Source organism: Vombatus ursinus, unplaced genomic scaffold (genome assembly GCF_900497805.2).
Source record: "Vombatus ursinus unplaced genomic scaffold, bare-nosed wombat genome assembly UNPS02009062.1, whole genome shotgun sequence".
NCBI lineage: Eukaryota > Metazoa > Chordata > Mammalia > Diprotodontia > Vombatidae > Vombatus > Vombatus ursinus.
This window is the reverse complement of record NW_020948840.1, coordinates 21722550-21748501: the sequence shown is the minus strand read 5'-3', so window position 1 is coordinate 21748501 and position 25952 is coordinate 21722550. Positions and strand designations below refer to the sequence as shown.

The 25952-nt window shown below is 36.4% G+C and overlaps 1 protein-coding gene across 5 annotated transcripts in view; it reads right to left on the bottom strand.

The window, feature by feature from the left end:
• The window catches only part of DTNB (dystrobrevin beta), a 344903-nt gene that overhangs the window by 185632 nt on the left and 133319 nt on the right, over window positions 1-25952 (bottom strand). For all 5 annotated transcript variants that reach the window (XM_027850435.1, XM_027850436.1, XM_027850434.1 and 2 more), the window contains one exon: window positions 17524-17648. In XM_027850435.1, coding sequence (XP_027706236.1) covers window positions 17524-17648 — 125 coding nt within the window. The remainder of the gene's footprint in view (window positions 1-17523; window positions 17649-25952) is intronic.

Here is a 25952-nt window from a genome sequence, read left to right as displayed (position 1 = left end):
ACAATATTTGAAATTACTAATCCCCTGCCAGAAATCATTCAATTTGTTTCCACTATGATTAACCTGTGGTTGGGGGAAATAGTAATAACAGTGTCATTTTATCTACCTTGCAACAGTTCACAAAGCATAAATATAAAAGAATAATAGTAGGAGAGTGACATCCGTTGAACATGCCTTATATGGTTACCTTTGCCATGGCATCCTCACTTAAATAAATGCCTTTCACCTCTTCCAGTGTTTTAGAACTCCATTCCAGTCTTACATTCTACATCTTCCTTAACCACTTCCATCTCCCAATTTTCTCATCGATCTCTGAACATCTATAATATTTTCTCCCTGTTTGGCATATCTCTATCTTATATTGTTATTTCTTCAGGTATACATAACAAAACAGACAAAGTACCGAACTTCAGAGTCAGGAAGACCTAGATTTGAAATCTGTCTCAGACAAGTAATAGCTGTGTGGCTCTGAGCAAGTCACTCAATATCTCTGAACCTCAGTTTCTTCATCTGTTAAATGGGAATAAGAGCTCCTACGTTACCGAGTTGTCAAGGAACTCACATGTGATAAAGTATTGTAAAACACTTTGTAAAACTTAAAAGTATATGTAAATGCAAAATGTTGTTGTTAAAATATCTTATTCTCAACTTTTTGGGTGGAGTTCAGGACAAATTGCTATCCTACTATTAATGGTTTATATTTGTGTTCTGAGAACTATTGCACAGGTGGATAAAATGCCTTCTTTTGATTATTATTTTTCCCCCAGCTGGAGGCTGAGCCCAATAGAAATAGACTGGACAATTTGTAGTCCAGCTCTGACATTTACTAGCCGTGTGTTTCTAGGCAAGTTCCTTCACCTCTCTAAATCAAAAGATCATAGATTTAGAACTAGGAGGGACCTCACAAGACATCTAGTCCAACCATGTCATTTTACAGGTGAGGAAATTGAAGCTCAGAAAGGCTAAGTGACTTGCCCTCAGTCATATAGCTATTATGTGTTAGAAGAAGAATTTGAATCCAGGTCTTTTGACTCTAAGTGCAGCATATTCTCTATTACACTATGCTTCTTCTCAAATCTGTTTCCTGTTCTGTAAGATGAGATTAACAATGTTTATATTATTTCACAGAAGTGTGAGCAAAATATTCTGTAAACCATAAAATGCTACATAAATGCAAACTATTATTAGAATGCTACTGATTACTTAGAGTTGCTTGTATCTCCTACACAGTGATTAGCATAGAGTTTTATATGTAGTAAGTACTCAGATATCTATGGATTGCCTAATAATAGCGACAAAGGACATCAGGGCCAAGTGAAAGGATTTGTGATTTTTTTTTTTAAATAGGGAGACATGGATGTGTCTGAAGGTAGGAGAGACAGCTAACAGAGAAGTAAAAATCAAAGTTTCTGAACAGAGGAGGAAAAAGTCTAAGAGTGAGATTTCCATGTAAAAGATGAACTCTAGAGAAGATGAAGATAAGACAACTTTTAAAAAGGAAACTCATGCCTCTTTCTCCCAAATTCATGAGAAGTTTAATAACCACAACAGCAACTAACATTTACACAGCATTTACTATGTGTCAGGCACTGTGCTAAGCATTTTACAATTACTATTTCATTTGATCTTCACAACAAAGTGATATTATCATCCTTATTTTATAGATAAGGAAACTGAAGCAAACAAATGCTAAGGTATTTGAGGTAGGATCTGAACTCAGGTCTTCCTGACTTCAGTCCCAGTGCTCTACCTTTGTACCACCTAGTTGCCTAAATTTTCTATCCCATCCAGCACCTAGAATTCTGAATATAGCAAGCATTCCTGAAATATGCAGGAATATTTATGTTGAATAAATGTTTTGGGGACAGATATAGGTATAGTTGAAGTGAGGACAAGAGGGAATACATGAACAAAGCCACAGACGTCTAAATATATGGTTATATTTACAAAAATTGGTAGGGAGAAGATATTTGTTTGTTTGTTTTTTCTAATTTTGTTTTGGTTTTCATTTTGTTTTTTTGTTTTTTATTTTTTTTAAGTGAGGCATTTGAGGTTAAGTGACTTGCCCAAAGTCACACAGCTAGTACGTGTCAAGTGTTTGGTTCGAGGCCGGATTTGAACTCAGGTCCTCCTGACTTCAGAGCCAGTGCTCTATCCACTGCGCCACCTAGCTGCCCCTGTTTTTTGGTTTTTTTAATTAATTTATTTCTTTTTAGTTTTCAACATTCACTTCCACAAGATTTTGAGTTCCAAATTTTCTCCCCATCTCATCCCTCCCCCCACCCCAAAATGGCATACATTCTGAATACCCCTAATCTACCCTCCCTTCTATCTCTCCCCCCCTTCTCTTATCCCCTTCCCCTTCTATTATCCTTTAGGGCAGGATAGATTTCTATACCCCATTTCCTATATTTCTTATTTCCCAGGTACATGTGAAAACAATTTTTTTTATCTTTTGTTTTTAAAATTTTGGGTTCCAAATTTTCTCCCTTCCTCCCTCCCCACCCACCCTCACTGAGAAGGCAAGCAACTCAATACAGGTTATACATGTGTAGTCATGCAAAACACTTCCATAGTAGTCATATTGTGAAAAACTAAGTATATTTCCCTTCATCCTATCCCACCCCCATTTATTCTACTCTTGTCCCCTTTCCCCCCTATTTTCCTGTAGGCTAAGATAGATTTCCATACCCAATTGAGTGTGTATGTTATTCCCTCCTTAAGCCAAATCTCATGAGAATAAGATTCACTCATTTCCTCCCATCTTCCCCCATTTCTCCTCCACTGTAAAAGCCTTTTCTTGTCTGTTTCATGTGAGATAATTTACCCCATTCTACCTCTCCCTTTCTCCTTCTCCCAGTATAATTCTCTCTTACCCCTTAATTTTATTCTCCAGATATCACCCCTTCATCTTCAACTTACCCTGTGCCCTCTGTCTATTTATCTATCTATCTATCTATACATACATACATATAATTTTTTCCCTCCAACTACCCTAACACTGACAAAGGTCTCATGAGTTACAAAATATCATTTTTCCATGCAGAATGTAAACAATTCAACCTTAATAAGTCTCTTATGACTTCTCTTTCCTATTTATCTCTTCATGTTTCTCTTGAGTCTTGTATCTGAAAGTCAAATTTTCTGTTCAACTCCGGTCTTTTCATCAAGAATGCTTGAAAGTCCTCTATTTCACTGAATGACCATTTTTCCCCCTGAAGGATTATACTCAGTTTTGCTGGGTAGGTGATTCTTGGTTGTAATCCTATCTCCTTTGCCCTCTGGAATATTATATTCCAAGCCCTGCAGTCCCTTAATGTAGAAGCTGCTAAATCTTGTGTTATTCTGATTGTGTTTCCACAATATTTTAATTGTTTCTTTCTGGCTGTTGCAATATTTTCTCCTTCACCTGGAATTTGGCTACAATATTCCTAGGAGTTTTCCTTTGGGGATCTCTTTCAGGAGGTGATTGGTGGAGGGAGAAAATATTTGAATGCCAATATTTATCTTGTATGCATTGAAGAACTACTGCAGATTTTTGGTAAGGGAAATCAAATGATAAGAGACATATTACTTAACCCATCTTGATTCTAGTGCCTTCCTTCTCTTAATTATTTCCTATTTATCTTGAATATAGCTTGTTTGTACATATTTGTTTGCTTGTCTCCCTCATTAGACTCAGAGTTCTTTAAGGAAAGGGACTGTCTTTTGCCTCTTTCTGTATCCCTAGTGCTTAACATAGTGTCTGGCCCATAATAGGTGTTTAATAAATGTTTACTGATGGCTTGACAGCCAGTGCTATCAGGGAAATGGAGTGCTGCGTGTGAGGAAAGGCAAGTAGGCTAGTATAGTTGGATTTTAGAGTGCATGGAAGGAAATGTAGTGACTAGAAAGGCAGGAAGAAGCCAGGTTCAAAGGACTTTAAATAGCAAAGAGAGAATTTCATGTTTGTTCTTGGAGGTAAAAGAACCACTGGAGTTTATGAGTAGGGGAATGCCATGGTCAGACTGGTACTTTAGGGAGATCACTTTAAGAAAAATAGGAAAAGAGGGACAGGATAAAAGCAGGGATACAATGGTCTTTTAACCATGGTAAGAGTAGGGAATCCATGATGGTTCTGCAAGAATCAGTTCCCTAGTATGAAACATTGTTATGACATATAACATGGTCAGCCCTCCCCATCCTTCTGGCATTACATGGGTAGGACTCCTGGTTTTAGCAATGCTTCATGTATCAATACAACTCAATAATTTGGAAATCTGGGGCTTTTATGGAGAGGTTCTAGAAGGTGACTCAATTGGTTTTCCATCTTTAATGTCACAAGTAGGGAGCCAACAGGGATGCCAGGAGCATCCTGTAAGGATGATTTGGAGTCCAAGTAGGAGAAGGAGGCATGTCTAGAGCACAGACAACCTACCATTAAAAAAGCCTAGGCTGATAAAACAAAGAGGTTTCCTAGTCTACAACAGCTATCATTCAAAGAAGGGATGAAATTTGTTCTCTAAAATTTCAGGGTGAAGAATTAGGACTGACAGAAGTTACTGGAACACAGTTAACACAGTTAACTGGAACTGGATAAAAATGGAGCAGCTTTGTTTATGAGGTAGTGAGTTCCCCTTCATCAGAAGCATTCAGCTTTAGGACTGATGACCACTTGTGAGGGATGAAAGACCTATAATATAATAGAAAGAGCTCTGGATTTGGAGCTGGTGAATCTGGCTTCAAATATCATCTTTGCCACTTATTACTATTCCAGGATCATAGATTAAAACCTGAAGGCTTTAATCAGAAATCAACTCCAAACCACCTGCCATTTTATAGATGAGGAAAGTGAGCCTTAGAAAGTTTAAGTGAATTGATCAGATCCACACAGCTATTAAATATTTGAGTCAGGATTCAAAACTAGTTCTTTTGACTTTAGGACCAGAATGTCAGGAAGTATCTTTGGAATTCTCTCTCCAATTACAGAGGGATCACCCAGTTCAAGCCATCTTTACTTATCTACATTGCACAAACCTTCTAATTGGTCTCCCTACCTCAAATCTCTGGCTCCAATATATACTCTACACAGCTGCCAATGGTTTTTTCTAAAGCACAATTCTAATTGTGTCACACTCCCTACTCAATAAACTCCAATGGCTCCCTATTATCTTTAGGGGCAAATGTAACCCCCTTTGTGTTGCATGTAAAGCCCTTGACAAAGCCCCAACCTATCTAGTCAGGTTATTACCTATAATTTCCCTTCACATACACTATGGTTTATACTTTTTATACTGTCCCTCATACACAGCTCTCCATTCCTCCATTTCCTTTGTACTGGCTGTTTCTTATGCTTGGAATGCAATCCCTCCTCACCAGTGCATCTCTGCCTCTTAGAACCCCTAGCTTTCTTCAAGGTTCAGCTCAAGCACTACCTGAAGCCTTTTCTGAACTCGTCCTCTCCCCACCCCAGATGCTAGAGCCTTCCCCGCAAAGTTATCTTGCATCTATTTTACATATTCATTGTCTCCCCCTCATTACACTATAAGCTCTTCAAGGGCAGAAGCTGTTTTACTTCTCTCTTTGTATATCCAGCACCTAGGAGAGAGTGTGTGAGACACATGGTGTTGTTGTTCACTCATTTTCAGTTGTGTTCAACTCTTTTTGACCCAATTTGGGGTTTTCTTGGCAAAGATATTTGAGTGCTTGGCCATTTACTTCTCCAGCTCATCTTACAGATGAAAAAACTGAGGCAAACAGGATCATACAGCTAGTGTCTAAGGCTGGATTTGAACTCAGGTCTTCCTGACTCTAGGTCCGTGCTCTATCCAAGGCGCCACCTAGCCCTCTTAGTAGGCAATTAATAAATACTTAATATTTGTCAGAGATTAGACTGATCTGGATGTGGTAGAAAGGCTCATGTTGTAGCAGGGTAAATTTGCAGAATTTTCTTTTCTTTTCTTTTTTCCCTTTTTCCCTTTATTCCATTTTCTCTTCCAAAAAAACAAGCATTAGAAAGCATTTGTATTAAGTCCTTAGGAAGGAATAATATTATGACAGTCACAGGATCACAAATTTAGAGCTGGAAGGTAACTTAGAGAAAATCTGGTTCAACACCTTCATTTTACAGATGAAGAAATAAAGGCCCCGGGGCAAAAGCGATTTGTCCAAAGTCATACAGATAATAAGTGCCAAAGTGAGGACTCTGGTCATGTGATTCCAGATTCAAGCATTTTTTTTCCTACTATACAAGAGCATTCAGTGATAAGGGGAGGGAAAGTACATGAAGGAGGAGATTTCATCAAGTGTAAAGGAAGAAGATATTAAGGTAAATGGATTTGTATACTTAACACAGTGCCCAGGGTATGACGGTCACTCCTTAAATGACTTATGATCTACCCAAGCCAAGTTCTGATGAATTCTGGAAATATCAAATAACTTCTGTACTTCCCTTGAATAATTTAACTACTGAGTCAAATAAATTAAGTACTGAATTACTGTCTCCTTTATTAAGTTTAATTTTGAATTTATTTTATTGGGGGGCAAGGAGTTGCAAACAATGAAGTACTCTGCTTGGTAAATGACACCAACCAGAAGCACTTTCGTTTCTATTTTTTTTCCACCTAAACCAAAATTTATTTACCTTTTGAACAGATCTGAGTTTTCCAGTTGGCCAAGTTTTGCCCAAAATTTCATCTTATTATGAGTCCCACACTTCAAAGGTTCCATGAATAACCTACAGGATCTGATTTCTTTCTTTTTTTTAAATTTTTTAAAAAATTTTTAACGAGTGTTTTTAAAACTTTGGGTTACAAATTTTCTCCCTTCCTCCCTCCCCACCCTCATTGAAAAGGCAAGCATCTTTATACAGGTTATAGATGTGTAGTCATGCAAAACACTTCCATAGTAGTCCTGTTGTGAAAAACTAAGTATATTTACCTTCATCCTATCCTACCCCCCATTTATTCTATTCTCTCTTTTGACCCTGTCCCTCCTCAGAAGTATTTGCTTTTGATTATCCCCTCCCTCAATCTGCCCTCCCTTCTATCAACTCCCTGCTCTCTTGTCACCTTCCCCCCTTATTTTCCTGTAGAGTAAGATAGATTTCCATATCCCATTGTGTATGTTATCCCCTCTGTAAGCCAAATCCTTTGAGAATAAGATTCACTCATTCCCTCTCACCTTCCCCCATTTCCCCTCCACTGTAAAAGCCTTTTCTTGTCTGTTTCATGTGAGATATTTTACCACATTCTACTTCTCCCTTTCTCCTTCTCCCAGTATAATCTTCTCCCACACCTTAATTTTATTTTCCAGATATCACCCCTTCATCTTCAACTCACCCTGTGTCCTCTATCTATCTATCTATACAAATATATAATTTTTTCCCTCCCACTACCCTAATACTGACAAAGGATTTATGAATTACAAATATCATCTTTCCACGCAGGAATGTAAACAGTTCAACTTTAATAATTCTCCTATGATTTTTCTTTCCTGTTTACCTCTTCCATGTTTCACTTGAGTCTTTCATTTGAAGGTCAAATTTTTCTATTCAGCTGTGGTCTTTTCCACAGGAATGTTTGAAAGTCCTCTATTTCATTGAATGACCATTTTTTACCCTGAAGGATTATACTCAGTTTTGCTGGGTAGGTGATTCTAGGTTGTAGTCCTAATTCCTTTGTCCTCCAGAATATCATACTCCATGCCCTCCAGACTCTTAATGTAGAAGCTGTTAAATCTTGTGTTATCCTGATTGTGTTTCCACAATATTTGAATTGTTTCCTTCTGGCTGCTTGCAATAGCTTCTCCTTGACCTGGGAATTCTGGAATTTGGCTACAATATTCCTAGGAGTTTTCCTTTGGGGATCTCTTTCAGGAGGTGATCGGTGGATTATTTCAATTTCTATTTTGCCCTCTGGTTCTAAAATATCAGGGCAGTTTTCCTTGATAATTTCTTGAAAGATGATGTCTAGGCTTTTTTTGATCATGGCTTTCAGATAGTCCAATAATTTTTAAGTTCTCTCTCCTGGATCTATTTTCCAGGTCAGCTGTTTTTCCAATAAGATATTTCACATTCTCTTCTATTTTTTCATTCCTCTGGATTAGTGTTACAGTGCAAATTTCTCAAATTGTTCCTATCTTCCAATTTCTCCATTCTAATTTTTAAGGAATTATTTTCTTCAGTAAGCTTTTGGATTTCCTTTTCCATTTGACTAAGTTTGCTTTTAAGGCCATTCTTCTCCTCATTGGCTTTTTGAAGCTCTTTTGCCATTTGGGTTAGGTTATTTTTTAAGGTGTTATTTTCTTCAGTTTTTTTTTGGGTCTCCTTTAGCGTCACTCTCAGTTTTTCCTCTACTTCTCTTCCTTCTCAAAATCCTTTTTGAGCTCTTCCATTGCCTGGGACCAATTCATATTTTTCTTTGAGGCTTTGGATGTAGAAGTTTTGGCTTTGTTGTCTTCTTCTGGTTGTATGTTTTGATCTTCTTTGTCATCAAAGTAAGATAATATAGTCTGATTCTTTTTGCGCTGCTTGCTCATGATCCCAGCCAATTACTTGAGTTTTAAACTCTTTGTTAAGGTAGGAGTCTGTTTCCAGTGTGGAGAATGTACTGTCCCAAGCTTCAGGGGTTTTGTGCAGCTGTGTTCAGAGATACTTCTAGGGACCTGTAAATTTTCAGTTCTTTCAAGGTGGTATGATAAGGGGCAAGGTGTTTACTACTTTCCTGGCCTGTGCTCTGGTTTATGAGTACTCTTTTCTGTCTTGGAGCTGTGAGGAGGGTTTCCTCTCTATAGCCACTACAAGCTCCACCACGCCAGTGCTCTTCCTCGCCCCAGGACCGCCACTCAGAACTGTGACCCAGATCCAAGCATGGCCAAAGCAAGAGAATCCTGCACCAGCAGAGAGATCCCTGCAATCCCCCTCTGATCAGCCACTCAATTCCCCCTCAGTCTGTGGGCCAGAAGCTCAGAAGGCAGTTGCTGCCCCCGCCACGCTCGGGGACTGGAGCTGAGACCACTGGCTTCTCTCTGCCCGCTGAAACAGACTTTTCCCACTGACCTTCCAAGTTGTCTTTGGCATTCATGGGTTGAGAAGTCTGGAAACTGACACAGCTGCCCTCAATTCAGTCCTCTGAGGCTTGCTCCAGGGTCGTTGCGGCCTGCAAGCTCACGCCAAACTGTGCTCCTCTCCCAGCCCGGTGCAATATACCTTTCCGATCAACCATTCAGGCTATCTTGGGCTGGAAATTTGTTTCACTCTGTCTTTTTGTGAGTTCTGCTGCTTTAGAATTTGTTTAGAGCCATTTTTTTATAGGTATTTGGAGGGGTTTGGAGGAGAGCTCAAGCAAGTCACTGCTTTTACTCTGCCATCTTGGCTCCGCCCAGTACTTTCATTTTTAAAAAGGGGGCAGGGAGGGAGAATGCCATTTTTAAACTTTAGAGCCATCTATTACTTTAAAGTAAGTATCACAAAAGTGTGCTTTAATAACTAAGTAATGAAGAAAAATTTAGACCTTATTCATTCTTAGGGCCACAAATGTTCTTCTACTACTCCTGGTCTAGTGAATTTCTATTGCACTTCTTTGAAGACATTATGCATAAGAATAAAGCTAGCCAAATCATCATTTCATATGAAAGAGTTTACGTCCAAAAAAGAACATACTCTCTAAGGAGACTATTGGCTGAAGTTCAGAACATCTAAGAAGTACGTTGAAAATACGAATAAGGATTTTGTTCTGTTAAACAGAAGTGTATGTTGACTCTGTGTCAAACAGAGTGGCAATATTAAAAAAGATAATTAACAGCATGAAACACAAAGAGGAGTTATCAAAAAGTATTATTTTAGTTAAAGAAGTGATATGATTGAGCAATTACAATCTTTAAATGAGGTATGAAGAAAATCTTATCATGATCTATTTAAAATGTACTACATATTTAAAATGTACTGCATGTAGGTTGTTTATAAGAAAGATAAAGGCATTTCAGTGAATAAGACATCAGTTTGGTTTTACAGGCAACAAACTTTGTTTTAATAGAAGTAGCAGTTACCAGTTAATTTCTCCTGTGTAGAGAAAGCAATCCATAAACTAGAACTGGGTGAGGTAACAAAGTATGGAGAAGTAGAAATACTAATGTAATAAAAGATGACTCATTTCTGGCTCATGTCCCATTCACCATAATGGACTAGACTTATTAATGGGGACAGGGGAAAGACAACGGCCATCTTTTTGCCATCTTAAATTTAGTCAACAAAGAACCAAGATCAGAAATTTCTGTTTTCTCAGTGAAGAGGTATAAAACTAATTGTTTTTTCAATGAACAACAGTTATTCATGAGTGAGATGAGGTTTAAACATTAAACATTAAAGAACAAACTTCCAAATGTGTAACGTTTAGCAATAGAACTGCACCAAATACTTAAGCTGTGCTAAAAGAGCAAATTGAAAGCTTCAAGAAGACTTCTGGGAAAAAGAAGTCATTTTACTTTAAGTTGCATCAAATCTAAATAATTAAATTTATTACACTGCAATAAATCATGGATATGTTTGAATGCTGGAAAGTTTTTTTGCTTGTTTATTTGTGATACTGTTTGAAAAATATTCATACCTCAGTCTTTATATCTCTTAAGAAGGAGCTATATAGGGGGGCAGAGCCAAGATGGCAGAGTAAAAGCAGTGACTTGCTTAAGCTCTCCCCCAAACCTCTCTAACTACCTATAAAAATGGCTCTATACAAATTCTAAAGCAGCTGAACCCACAAAAGACAGAGTGAAACAAATTTCCAGCCCAAGGCAGCCTGGAAGGTTTATTGGAAAAACATATCACGCCAGGTGGGGAGAAGAGCACAGTTCAACATGGACACGCAGGCAAAACAGGCCTCAGTAAACCTGGAGCAGCCCTCAGAGGACTGAATCAAGGGCAGCTGTGGCAGTTTCCAGACTTCTCAATCCACGAACACCAAAGACAACTTAGAAGGTCAGTGGGAAAGGTCTGTGACTGCGGTGAGAGAGAGAGAAGCCCAGTCCCAGCCCCAGTCCCTGAGCTCGGCTTCTTCCAGAGCTTCCAGCTCATAGACTGAGGGGGAATTGAGTGGCTGATCAGAGGGGGATTGCAGGGATCTCTCTGCTGGTGCAGGATTCTCTTGCTTTGCCTGTGCTTGGATCTAGGTTACAGTTCTGGGTGGCGGTCCTAGGGCAAGGAGGAGTGCTGGTATGGTACAACTTGTAGTGGTGGTGGTGGAAAGGAAATCCTCCTCACAGTTCCAGGGCAGAAAAGAGTGCTTGTGGTCACTCATAGACCAGAGCACAGGCCAGGAAAGGAGTAAACACCTCGCCCCTTATCATACCATCTTGGAAGAACTGAAAATTTACAGGTCCCTAGAAGTATCTCTGAAAACACCTGCACAAAACCCCCAAAGCTTGGGACAGTACATTCTCCATACTAGAAGCAGACCCCTACCTTAACAAAGAGTTTAAAACTCAAGTTATTGGCTGGGATCATGAATAAACAAAGATCCAAAAAAAGCCAGACCACAGAATCTTTCTTTGGTAACAAAGAAGATCAAAACATACAACCAGAAGAAGACAACAAAGTCAAAGCTCCTACATCCAAAGCCTCCAAGAATAATATGAATCAGTCCCAGGCCATAGAAGAACTCAAAAAGGAGTTTGAGAAACAAGTAAGAGAAGTAGAGGAAAAACTGGGAAGACAAATGAGAGTGATGCAAGCAAATCACGAAAAACAAGTCAACAGCTTGCTAAAGGTGACCCAAAAAAATACTGAAGAAAATAACACCTTAAAAAATAGCCTAACCCAAATGGCAAAAGAGGTCCAAAAAGCCAAAGAGGAGAAGAATGTCTTAAAAAGCAAAATTGGCCAAATGGAAAAGGAAATCCAAAAGCTTACTGAAGAAAATACTTCCTTAAAAATTAGAATGGAGCAATTGGAAGCTAGTAACTTTATGAGAAATCAAGACACTGTAAAACAAATCCAAAAGAATGAAAAATTAGAAAACAATGTGAAATATCTCATTGGAAAAACAACTGACCTAGAAAATAGATCCAGGAGAGAGAACTTAAAAATTATTGGACTATCTGAAAGCCATGATCAAAAAAAAAAAAGAGCCTAGACATCATCTTTCAAGAAATTATCAAGGAAAACTGCCCTGATATTTTAGAACCAGAGGGCAAAATAGAAATTGAAAGAATCCACCAATCACCTCCTGAAAGAGATCCCCAAAGGAAAACTCCTAGGAATATTGTAGCCAAATTCCAGAGTTCCCATGTCAAGGAGGAAATATTGTAAGCAGCCAGAAAGAAACAATTCAAGTATTGTGGAAACACAATTAGGATAACACAAGATTTAGCAACTTCTACATTAAGGGACTGCAAGGCTTGGAATAGAAAATTCTGGAGGGTAAAGAAGATAGGATTACAACCAAGAATCACCTACACAGCAAAACTGAGTATAATCCTTCAGTGGAAAAAAATGGTCATTCAGTGAAATAGGGGACCTTCAAGCATTCCTATGGAAAAGACCAGAGCTGAATAGAAAATTTGACTTTCAACTAGAAGACTCAAGTGAAACATGAAGAGGTAAACAAGAAAGAGAAATCATAAGAGACTTATTAACGTTGAACTGTTTACATTCCTACATGGAAAGATGATATTTTGTAACTCATGAGACCTTTGTCACTGTTAGGGTAGTTGGAGGGAAAAAATTATATGTATGTATGTATAGATCAATAGATGGACAGATAGATAGATATATAGACAGAGGGCACAGGGTAAGTTGAAAATGAAGGGGTGATATCTGGAGAATAAAATTAAGGGGTGAGAGAGAATTAGAAGGAGAAAGGGAGAGGTAGAATGGGGTAAATTATCTCACATGAAACAGACAAGAAAAGGCTTTTACAATGGAGGGGAAATGGGGGAAGGTGAGAGGAAATGAGTGAATCTTATTTTCATAGGATTTGGCTTAAGGAGGGAATAACATACACACTCAATTGGGTATGGAAATCTATCTTAGCCTACAGGAAAATAGGGGGGGAAGGGGACAGGAGAGCAGGAGGATGATAGAGGGGAGGGCAGATTGGGGGGAGGGGGTAATCAGAAGCAAACACTTCTAGAGAGGGACAGGGTCAAAAGAGAGAATAGAATAATTGGGGGTGGGATAGGATGAAGGGAAATATACTTAGTTTTTCACAACATGACTACTATGGAAGTATTTTACATAACTACACATGTATAACCTGTATTGAGTTATTTGCCTTCTCAATTAGGGTGGGTGAGGAGAGAGGAAGGGAGAAAATTTGGAACCCAAAGTTTTAAAAACACATGTTAAGAAAATTGTTTTCACATGCACCTGAGAAATAAGAAATATAGGAAATGGGGTATAGAAATCTATCCTGCCCTACAAGGTGAAGGGGATAAGAGAAGGGGGAGAGAGATAGAAGACAGGACAGATTAGGGGAAGGGGTATACAGGATGAATGCCATCTTGGGGTGGGTGGAGGGATGAGATGGGGAGAAAATTTGAAACTCAAAATCTTGTGGAAGTGAAGGTTGAAAACTAAAAATAAATAAATTTTAAAAAATTTACCTTAAAAAATAGAATAAATGGGGGCGGGATAGGATGAAGGGAAATATACTTAGTTTTTCACAACATGACTACTATGGAAGTGTTTTGCATGACTACACGTGTATAACCTGTATTGAGTTGCTTGCCTTTTCAATGAGGGTGGGTGGGGAGAGAGGAAGGGAGAAAATTTGGAACCCAAAGTTTTAAAAACACATGTTAAAAAAATTGTTTTCATATACAACTGGGAAATAAGAAATATAGGAAATGGGGTATATAAATCTATCCTGCCCTACAGGAAAAAAGAAGGGGAATGGGATAAGAGAAGAGGGGGAGGAGAGATAGAAGGGAGGCAGATTAGGGGAAGGGGTATACAGAATGCATGCCATCTTGGGGTCAGGGGTGGGATGAGATGTGGAGAAAATATGGAACTCAAAATCTTGTGGAAGTGAATGTTGAAAACTAAAAATAAATAAATTTAAAAAATAAAAAAGAAGAGCTGTATAAATTATAAAGATATATTTTGCCAATAAGGAATTTATTTTGTATCAGAAAATTAGTTCTCTACTAAGAGAAGTAAGCTGTCAGTCTAACCTATCAAGGTGACAAGTTGGAAAGTTCAAGGCTTCAAGCATATAGTATAAAGCATGACACAAAATGAGAAGAAAAAAATGAGAGGTTAGGTAACTTGACTAAGGGTATACAGCTACTAAATATTTGATATGGGATTAGAACTCAGGTCTTTCTGACTTCAGCTTCAATACTCTAATTCACTACATCTTCTCTTATTACTTACTCTCCTCTTATTATTTGACATAGACTAGAAATGCCAGTAATAATGGTGAGACAATATAAAGAAATCAATGGAATAAGGCCTGACAAAGACAGGGCAAAATGATCTCTATTCATAAACGAGAGTTAACTTGGAAATCCTTAGGAATCTATTTTTTAAATCTGTTTCAGCAAAGTAAAAGGACATATAATAAGCCCACAAAAAATCACTAGCATTTCCATATTACTAATAAAAACCAGGAAGAAGAGATAGAAAGAGAAATGCCACTTCAAACAATAAAAGGCAATACATATCCTGAAGTCAACCCACTAGGACTTAGGATATAAATACAAGTAGAAAAAATTTTCACAGATAAATGATTTACATAAGTGAAGAGAGTATTAATTGTTATTGTTGTAATATTACAAAAATTATATGAAAGTAATTAATCTATAAATTAAATACTACAACAAATTATCAAAAGGATAATTTGTAGAATTTGACAAAATAATTTTAAAATTCATATAGAAAAACAAAAGATCTTAAACAGTTAAAGAAATAATGACCGAAAAAGTACGAAAGAAAGTGGTCTAACACTGGCTGATATCAAATTACATAATATAGCCATAATTATCAAAACTATTTGGTGCTAGACAAAGAAAATGGAAAATTTGACCAAGAAAACAGATTAGATAAGCAACCCCAAAACACAAAGTACCGGGGAAAGTTCTGTTTATGCAGTAAGAAGTACTGGGAAAATTGGATAGCCATAAGGTAGAAAATAAATTAGACAAACATTTTCTACCATGCATCATTAAAACATTCCAAATACATAAAATAAGGCAAGTATGAAAACTCACACCATTAAAAAGTTAAGAGTTGAAAGTTCTCTCTCTCAATTACGGATAAGGAATGAATTCATAACAAGGACAAGGAGTGTCAAAAGAAAATTACTTTGATTTATAAAAATAAAAAAGCTTTTAAAAAAGAAACACAGACACAATAATAAGAAAAGATATGGACTGATAAAAAAATCTTTATATGAAACCTCTAATTAAGGTGGCTCCAAAATCAATAGGATACTGTGATGAATTTTTATATTAAGAACTATTGTCCAGTAGATAGGTCAAAGCATATAAACAAAAAATTCTGAAAAGAAGCACAACTATCAACAATCATATAAAAGTATTCAAAATTAATTAACAGAAAGATGCAAATTACAACAACCATCACCTAAGAAGAGCTATCATCCATGGCACAACACTATTTTAAATAGAATAGCAAAGGCAATGAGTACCAAAAGCCACTGAGGTTTGGGTGAATCTGTTTCTGGACTAGAAAAAGGTAGATGTTGTTTTCCTTTTCTTTGTATCCCTAGTATTTAGCATAGTGCCTGGGATACAGTAAGCACTTAATAAATGGTTGTTCACTTGAATATACATGGATGACTAAATTTTTTTTACTATTATAATGAGAGGGAATAACACTTTTTATTTATTCTTTTAACCAAGAAGCAATCATCCAATATAGCCAATTAATTGTGAAATATTTTTATTTCTAACTTCATCACATCTCTCCCATCTGATACCCTCTCACCATTCACCTGGCTAACATTTTATCTTCAGGCCCTCATCACCACTCATGTGGATTATTCCAACAATTATTCCTAATTTTTTTCCCTGCCTTAAATCTCTCGCATTCCACTCCATCCGACATACTGCTTCTGAACTAATTTTCCCTAAGTACAAATCTGACTATTTTCTATGAGTCTGTCATTCTCTCTCTGTCTCTGTCTGTGTCTGTCAGTCTCTGTCTCTGTCTCTGTCTCTGTCTCTGTCTCTCTCTCTCTCTCTGTCTTTCTATCCAAACTTGGGTCTTTCTTGAACCTCCCCCAACTGGCCAAAATATGTATATTTTAAAATATGACTATAAAGATTAAGCTTTATGCTCTTAATTTACATATCAGGTAAGTTCAACCCCATATTTTTTGTCTCCGTCACAAAAATGAGGGCAAATATTAATAAACATGGAAAGACTTTTATGAGGACCAAAAAAATAATTCATATAATTACCTCAAAAAAGTAAATGAAGACACCAAAAAAGCAACCACTCAATGTTGGTTCCAAATTATAAGTTTAAAACCACACTCTTCCTTTCTGTTAACAAAGGATATATTATAAAAAGTGAAGACTTAGACTGTGAGCAATCACTATATTAGATGGTTTTGCCCCAATATTTTATAGGAATGTAAGGGTAGTGATTGTTTATTGGGCAGTAATTGACGTGTCAAAATTACATCACTTTTAAAACTGTTTTGCTTTTCATTTCTTGGTGGTTCCACTAATGGCATTTTCATTTGTTGAACAAATGATCCACAGTGTAGTACAGAGTTCCTCCATAAAGAAAGGTTGCTCTCTCCTAAGGAAAGAACAAATTAACCTGTAATAGTACTATACCTAGTGCGATAACAATTTTTTTAAAAGTGCTAGTGTCCTTCTTAAAAATGAGTTTCTAACACTTAGGTCCTAAATTTACATGTAGATGATGTTAATGTAAGACTCAACAAATCCCAGACAAGCTCATTTTATTCTTCACCATCAAGCAATTTGAATTATACTACCACAAGTGGAACGAGGCATACAACACTCAACAGTATTGTTAAGGTGTACCTGAACTTCCTAACCTACTACTCTAGCTTAAATGAGGGCTTGGGGTCTGTTTCCTATGTGTACTCTAAGAAAAAAGGAAGGTGGGTAGATAGGGTAGGCAAAGGGACTTCCGGTTACTATAGTTTCTACTTGATCTGTACAAGAGTTAGGCTGGTCAGAAGTTCCCACCTCTTTCTTTGACTCTTTCCAGAGGTTCCCCAGTGATCATAATTGAATTTTTTTCCTAAAGCTAGGAACAGAATGTTCTACAGTAACATGCCTTTTTTTTCTTTCCTTAAACACTAAAAAAAATTCTTTTGGATCCTAAATTTGGCGACTAATTCCTAGAAAAGAAAATCTATCAAGTCTTCTGTTATTATTGCTGCTAAATTTAGTTATTATAAAGAGCCAACTTCCGTACCCATCCCCAAACCTAGGGAACCAAATGGCAATTGCACTATGGCTGTGAGTTAGCACTTGATCTTTGACTGCAACATACACAGAAAGTCAGATCTCAGTAGGAAAATAATTCACACATAGGTTGTTACTTACACTATATGTGCAAGGTCAAGTGGCTTCTCTGGTTGCTCAGGAAAAACAGGATGTGGGGGCTCCCTGGTAGGTACACAACCCAGAGATTTACTAATTGCATGGCTCAGCTTCTTTGCAGGTGATTTCTGTATCAAAGGAAACAATAATCCATTAAACCTTCAAATGAACTGCCTGCTGTGTTTCCAGAGACGGTAAGAAACATCTTTTCAAATACAGAGCAAGGTATCAGAAAGAGTACTAGGTTGGAAATCAAAGGTCATAGGTTCTTGTACTAAGTTTGCCATTACTGAGTTTTGTTTTTTTTAGTCATTTAACTGTTCTTGGTCTCAACTAGATGAGATGATATTGATGGTGTCTTTTAGCTGGAACACTGCTTGGCTATGACTGAACAATTAAATAGTGGCAGGAAATTAAAGGAAATCAAAGCTGCTCCAAGGTTATTTCTATTTCATATATTCTCACCACACTATATTCCGAACATTTCCATCATGAAGCAGTTCTTCCAAATCAAACTTTTTTGTCCTTTCTGTTCATCTTGAAATTTTTTATGTCAATTCCCTCTGTTTCTATAATTATAGCACTGTCCAAGCATCACCACTGTTAAAACACTATAGTTTATTTCCTCAATCACGTAAAAGTAACTTTGCCTCAGTTAAAGGAAATATGAAGGGATATGTGCTAAAAGAAAAGAAATAGACTTTAAAAACCTTTGTAAAACTTTAGGGTACAGTATAAGACAATGAGTAGTTGAAAGAGAAATTGTTAACTCGTGGGCATAAATACCATTTTTACACATACTATCAAGTTCCCTCTTTTGCCTTTAAAACACAGTACAGACACTGCTATGATGGAGATAGCAACATTCTCATACCAAAAATCTTTATTTGCTAGATACATGTCAGAAATGGAAAATATGATTGTTCTTTTAGTCTTGATCTAAAGGAATAAGGACTGTTCCAAAACTAAACTCTTCCTCTCCTATCTCATGTTTATTTTAAAAAATCAAATTACAGAGCTAAAATACCTTGTGATAAAACTAATTTAAATCTATATTTCAAACTATTGTTCAAATTCAATTTAAAATATTCAAGAAAAAACAGGTCTGTTAGGGGGAGAAAAGCTCTGAATAATTGTTACTTTAATGTTATAGCTAGACTGAAAAACAATGAATGATCCCTGTTAAATAGAATCAACTTTCTTTTGAAATTTATCCTATGATAACAATTTATATTATAAATAACCATATCGTTAGAAATTTGGCCACCAGAAGATGAGTTATTTTGACCACAGCAAAACATTGCAAACCATGAAGATTGTCTACTAAAGGCAGAGATGGTTTGCCATCTGCAGTGGACTTGCCAATTCCCAGTGAAATTGTGACTCTTTTGAAGTATTGTGAATAACAAGTATAACCACTGACCAAGGGGAAACTGATCAAAAATATTAGCAGACCCTAAATCCTTAGAGTGAACTCAATAATTAAATAGCAGTAAAAGTTTTGTTATTAAAACAGTAGTTCTGTGAAGATTTCTCTCAATTTGTAAAAAAGGATGATTAGATTCAAATCCTTCCTGGAGTATTGTTATACATATTCAATTAGATGTATCCAACAACTACAGCTGAAAATATCCAATGGAGTGGCAAGGATATTTTATTCTTCTTTAGGAAATCCAATAGGAAATGACGTCCTTTTGATTGTTGTCAAGATGGTAATGGGAGATTTTTACACTTAACATGGAGATATCTAGTTTGTTTTTTCTCTATTTCTGTTTCTGCAACATAATGGGGAATGAGAAGAGTCAGCAGACTAATCTGGCTTGCTGGAAAAGCAAATTAATACTACCCATTTAATTAGCTTCAACTGGCTTATTAGCAGGTTGAATGGACTACCCCCGGCTGAAAATGGAAAAAAGTCACTGAACTGAAAAAAACTACTTAAAAGAGTTTTCAGATGCCAAGCTTCAGTGGGGAATCTAATTTTGAAGTGGGATTGAGAGTATAAAGTGAATTCATTCTAAATCAAATCTAGTAGTCAATAATCTTTAAAAAAAAAACCCTATGTATACTAATCTTTAACTCTTAGCAATCATAACCTAATAATAAGAATAGGAGATTAGATTAAGTTGCAATTGCTCAATTATGAAACAGTAAGAAAAGTACTAAATAATAACTAGATGTTTCTTTAAAAGTTTGTTAAAAAAATCACCTTTAAATATATTATTTTCTTTAAAATCCAGAGAGCTGAGAGGTCAAAGTGCAAGTCTGAGAGCCTTGCTGTTAGTATCCTTGTGTTAGTAGTTGGGGGCACTTTACAAGTTACATTAATGTTATTTTATGCCTAGCTTTATAAATAAAATTATATTCCTCATTTTTAAATGCTGTTAAAAATCTATTATTATAATCATGGTCTTATATAAAAGTTGCCCATAGCACATACATTATATTTGGACTACATTGGTTAGGCCATGACTCTAGTATCAACATCTGCTATATTCCCCAGATACAGGAAAAACAATGAAAAAGCAAGGGGAAAGTCACCTGAGTGTTATTGTTATAAAGAATATAATAAACTGACCCTTGTATAATTAATTATAATGACCAAGATTATCTCCAGGGAAGAGTTAAGAAAATACATCTTCCTGTTTCATCAGACTATGTGTGGAATATGGCTTGTTTTGTCAGATGTGTTCAATATATTAATTGGTTTTACTAAATTTTTTTCTCTTTTTTTAATATAAAGGGAATGTCTTAGACTGGGCAGGAGAGAAAAAAGGGATATATTTAGAAGTGGCAGTTATATAACAATAAAAAGCATCAATAGAAATTTTTAAAATGTTTAAATTAAGTGGCAGTAAAGGTCATATTTCTTAAAATGTAACATAGTACAAATCCCTTCTAAGCCATGTTAGACAAATTTTTGCGTATTTAAAAGTTTTTGGTTTTATTTATTTGAACACCAAAAATGAGAATTTCCATACATACAAAACATAAAAGAGGATTTTATATGAAACTGTGAAGCTCTATCTAATATCCTTTGGCTTAAAAAAAAGTATATATCGAATTTTACATATTACTTTCAAAACTGATCTACCTGTGTTTCTTTCTGAGCTTCCTCCTTCTCTCTTCTGTGCAATTTTAAAAAATATTTCATTGGTCTCTCTCTTTTTTTTTTTTTGGTCATCAATATTGCTAACCCTTTCTTCCCCCAACACCCTTCCTAATAAAAAATTGAAAGAAATGGGCGGAAAGAGGTAAATCCTTGTAACATATAAGCACAGTCAAACAAAAGAAATCCATACAATGGCCATGTGCAAAACACATGTCTCTTTCTGCACCTTGTGTTCATCACTTCTTTGGCTGTCTCACCATAAGTTTTTCTGGGGACATGATTGGTCACTGCATTGATTAGAGTTTTTAAGTCTTGCAAAACTGTTTCTTTTACAATGTTGTTGTCCTTTTATAAAGTGCTCTCCTGGTTCTACTCACTATTTCAACAGCTCATATTACCCAAGATTCTCTGAAATATTTTATCATTTCTTATGGTGCAGTAATATTCCATTATATTCATATAACATTATTTGTTCAGTCACTCCTCAAATGATGAGCACCCTGTTAGATTCTAGTGCTTTTCTTTTTTTCCCTTTTAATTCCCATTTCAGAATGAGGAACTTTGTTTCACTTGTGATTATTTCGAATAAATTCCTGTCCCATTTGCATTCTCATTTGTTTCCCAGTTGAGTTTGATGAATATCTATGCCAAAATGTCTCTGTGTGTACTCAAACCTCCTCTGTGAGGTTCATCTGATGCCCTTTTTCCCACTCCTTTCTCTATATTTATATATAGTCTTTTTCCCCCCTCATATACACCTATGAGAAATCTCAAGTTCTACCTCTTCTTCCTCCGTTTTACACTAGTGTATTCCCTTCCCTTCTCTTTCCTTCCTTTCCCCATTCTAAAATCCTCTCTCACAAGAGAATCAACTTACCCCAAGACCTCTGTTTTCCTTATTTAACTCCTTCAATACCCTTTGAAGACATTAAGATCCTGAAAAGATACTTGTTTCTTCTCCCCCTATTAGTATGTTAACCCCATATCATCATATAGCACCAGCTAGTTGCTCAAATAATCTTTTTTATTTCCCTAGACTTTTGTGTTTGATTTTCAAAGACCCTGATCTTTTCATCAGAAATACTTTTAAAAGCCTTCTAATTACACTAAAACTCTAATTTTTTCCTCATGTAGAACCTTGCAGAGTAAGTTAGTCTTAACTGTAAGCCTTTATCTTTTGTGTTTTGGAACACTGTATTGTAAGACCTTTAACTGTTTATAATAGAAGCTCTGAGGTCTTTTGTGGTCCTGGGTATGTCTCCTTTGGTAACTGAACTCCTTCTTTCTGTATGTTTGCAATATTTTTACTTGATGTGTGAGTTCTGGATTTTAATTATGACATTTCTGGGGCTTTTCCTTTCAAGGTTCCTGTCAGAAGGTCAGCAGATTCTTCCTATCTTCATTTTGTCCTCTGGTTCTGATAAATCTAGGGAGTTTTCATTTCTCATTTCTTGAAATATAGTGTCTAAGCTTTTTTTCTTTAATTGTGGTTTTCAGGGAGTCCAAAGGTTCTTAAATTATTTCTCATTGACCTATTTTCCAGCTGTTATATTTTTAATCAGATATCTTGAATTTTCTTCTATTTTTCAATCTTTAATTGTGTTCTAATATTTTTTCCTGTGTCATAGAGTCATTGATTTCTGTTTGATCTATTAACTGAGTCAATTACTTGGATAAGGTTTACCACTTTCTCAGTAACCTTTTTTTCCCATCCCCCTAAACTATACCCCACTCCACAAATCCCACTTCTGATATACCCACTCATTCCACTGTGCTCTCTGGAATGCCTGCTCTATATTTAACAAGCTTGCTTTCATATTAAACCTTTTCCTTTCCCACGCTTTCCATTTTCTGGCACTCACTGAAACCAAGTTCCCTTCTGATTCTTTCCAGTACTGATTGCACTTTCATTCATACCCTCTGCCTCATTGGTTGTGGTGCAAGAGTCTGAATAACTCCTTGTTCCCCACTGTATCTTCTAGAGTTTCCTTCTACCACCATTATTCAGTAATCTTTCCTCCTATCTGAAGTTCACTCAATCCATATTTATCAACTAATCAATATTCTGGTAGCTGTTAATTACTGATTCCCAGGAAATCTCATTCCTTTCTCAGTGAGTTTAATGCCTGGCTCACAATCTTTCTCTTCATTCCAACTCCTGACTTCATTTTAGGGGACTTTAACATATATACTGATATGCTCTCAAAAACTCTAACTTTTGAGTTCCTCAATTCACTCATTTCTCTTGACCTACTCTTCTACTCCACCTTAGTTACAAACAGATGGTCATCACTGATAAGTGTTCTACGTCATTGTTCATGAACTCTGAAATTCCATTATATGATCATAGTCCCTTGTCCTTCTATCTTTCCCTCTGCTTTATAACTTGTGAAATTGTTCTTCACCCACACTGTACTCTCTAATCCCTCCATACCCCTCACAACTTTTCCACTAGCTACCAATTAAATACCACACTTTCAAACTTGAGTTCCTTGTCCTCTTTTTCCTGTCACTGACACATTTTGCTGATCCCCAAACTTATTACTTCCACCATCTGCTGTCTTCATTCCTATTTATGTGCTACTGGATGGAACAGGAGAAAATCACAAACCTATGTTGACTAGGTCCACCACAAATTTTTGTTAAATATTTCCAACTGGGCTCTCACTGCAGCAAAGCAACTTTTTTATAGATCCCTAACTGATTGTCTATCCCACTCATCAGAATAGCTATTCCAAAATTGCTTCATCTTTCCTCAAATTTCCCATGGCACCTATTCTCCACCCCCTATCAGCTGAGAACCTTGGCCTTACATGTCACTGAAAAAAACTTAGGCCATTCACCAAATGCTTCCTTTTCTCTCTTCTCCAGCCTACATCACTCAAACATGTTCCTCTACTATAAGGGGGAAAAAAACCCCAACCAAGCCTCACATGATCTGATCCTTTATGGCTAAACTCATTGAGAAAGCCATCCACAATCAGTGACTCCACTCCTCCTTTCACTAAACCCTCTGCAGTCTAGCCTTCCAACTCATCACTCAACTGAAACTACTGTCTCAGAAGTTGCCAATGATTTCTTAACTGTCATGGCTATATTTTTGCTTCTATCTATATCCCAACTATATGCTAAGCATATGTTTTGCACATCGTAAGCATTTAATAACTTACTTTCTGCATCTGATACTGTTGACCTTTTCCTCTTGAAGACGCTCTCCTCTGTTTTTGGGTTTGGGGTTTTTGTGATTCTATTATCTCTCTTCTGATTTGTCTCCTATCTATGTAATCACTTCTTCTCAAGTCTCCTCTGCTGGTTCATCATCCATATTATTTCTCTTAATTACAGGTATTCCTAAAAGTTCAATCCTAGGCACTCTTCTTTTCTCCATCTATAGTCTTTTTCTTGGTCCCCTGCACTTCAGCTCCATATCAACAATTACCTGGTGGACATTTAAAACTGTATGTCCTGCAGATATCCTAAACTTGAACTCATTATTTTTCCCCCCATAGCTTCCCCTCTTCCAAACTATAATCATTCAAAAGCGTTTGACCTGACCATCCACAGAGAAAAGACAAATGGATCAAGAATGTCTATTGCCCAGATTAAAAAATGCATTTGGATAGAAGACCTATAGTGCTTGTCCATCAGTATATAATCTGAATCACATAGCACAGATGGACAATAAGCTAGATCCAGAGTTAAAGAGGAAAAAAGTAAGCTGGATTGCTTTTGGGAAATTACAAAGCTCTTTTACTGATCCCAAGCTTCCCATGAAAGTAAAAGCCCATCTTTTTAATAGCAACATTCTACCTATGTTATTATATGGCAGAAAAAACAAAGAATAAAAGTCTTCAAAGAGTTCAATGGAGAGGTGCATTCTGACCATGAGAAAACTATAACATGAAACCAATAAGGAACTATGAAGATTAGGAATAAAAGATATCAAAGAGAAATTGCATAATGGAAGATAAAATGGGCTAATCACGAGACGAGTAAGGGATGGCAGGTGGAAAACTAAAGTCCTGCAATGGTACCCTCACAATGTCCAAAGAAAGTGAAGAAGGCCACCAACAAAGTGGGTGTACACCTTGTGAAAAACATATGGGAGGTCACAAAAGAATAGCACAGGATGTACAAGCATGAATGTGTTGCAATCTGCTTCATTGGGGTGATCAAATCAATGAAATCACAAGTCTGAGTTAGGAACTATGAGTATGAAGATTCAGAAAAGCATAGGAAGACTTATAAGAATTTATCATATGCAAAATGAAGTAAGGTGAGGAACATGGAAAACAATATACAAAATGAATACAACAATGTTAATAGAACTGAACAACAACAACAACAACAACAAAAAACCCCAAAACTTATTTTATTATAATGGTCAAGCCTGGTCCTGAAGAAATGAAAAAATAAAAATTTTCCCTTCATGGGCAACTATGAGTATTGAACAACACGTACAAGGTCAGACTTGGTGAGTTTTCTAGTTTTGCTGAATTGTTTTTTGTAAAAAATTTTTCTTTTAATTTTTTTGTTACAAAGGAAGTACTACTAAATAGGGGAGGCAGAAGGGATATATTTAGAAATGAACATGATGGCAAAACAAGATAGCATAATTTTTAAAGGTGCTATCATAATAGTCCATATGAAGAGTGGACCAGACTAAGATGGGGAAAATGCAACTGAGAGAAAGGAAAATGTTCAAGAGATGCTATGGAGATACAATTGACAAAATTTAGCAACTTATTATATATGAAGCATAAAGAAGAGAAATCTTGAGGAAGGTTCTGAGGTCACATTATTATCTCAATTATGTAATACACTGAAATCCCCAGATTGTTTTTTAGGTGAATTGTTTTCTGGCCATGCTTCCCCATCCTGAATTTCTGGAACTGATTTTTTGAAATGAAATATAAGGCTTTATATTTATCCCTATAAATTTCACCTTATTAGATTTGACTCAATGTTCAAGGCTGTCAAAATGTTGTGGATCCCAGTTTTGTCATCCAATAAGTTAGTTACCCTTCTCTGCTTTATATCATCTATAGATTTAATAAGTACACTATCTGTACTTTTATCCAAGTTGCTAATAAAAGCAGTTAAGACAGTACAAGGCCAAGCAACAGATCCCTGGGGCACTTCACCAAAGAAGTTCCAAAATAACATTGAATGACAGATGGTTCCTTTTTGGACCCAACCATTCAATTAGTTCTCTATCTAGGTCACATCTATCTCTTTCTCAACAACATGAGACACTCACATGCTTCATTAAAATCTAGATGAACAATATCTACAGTCTCCTCCTGATCTACCAGTCTAT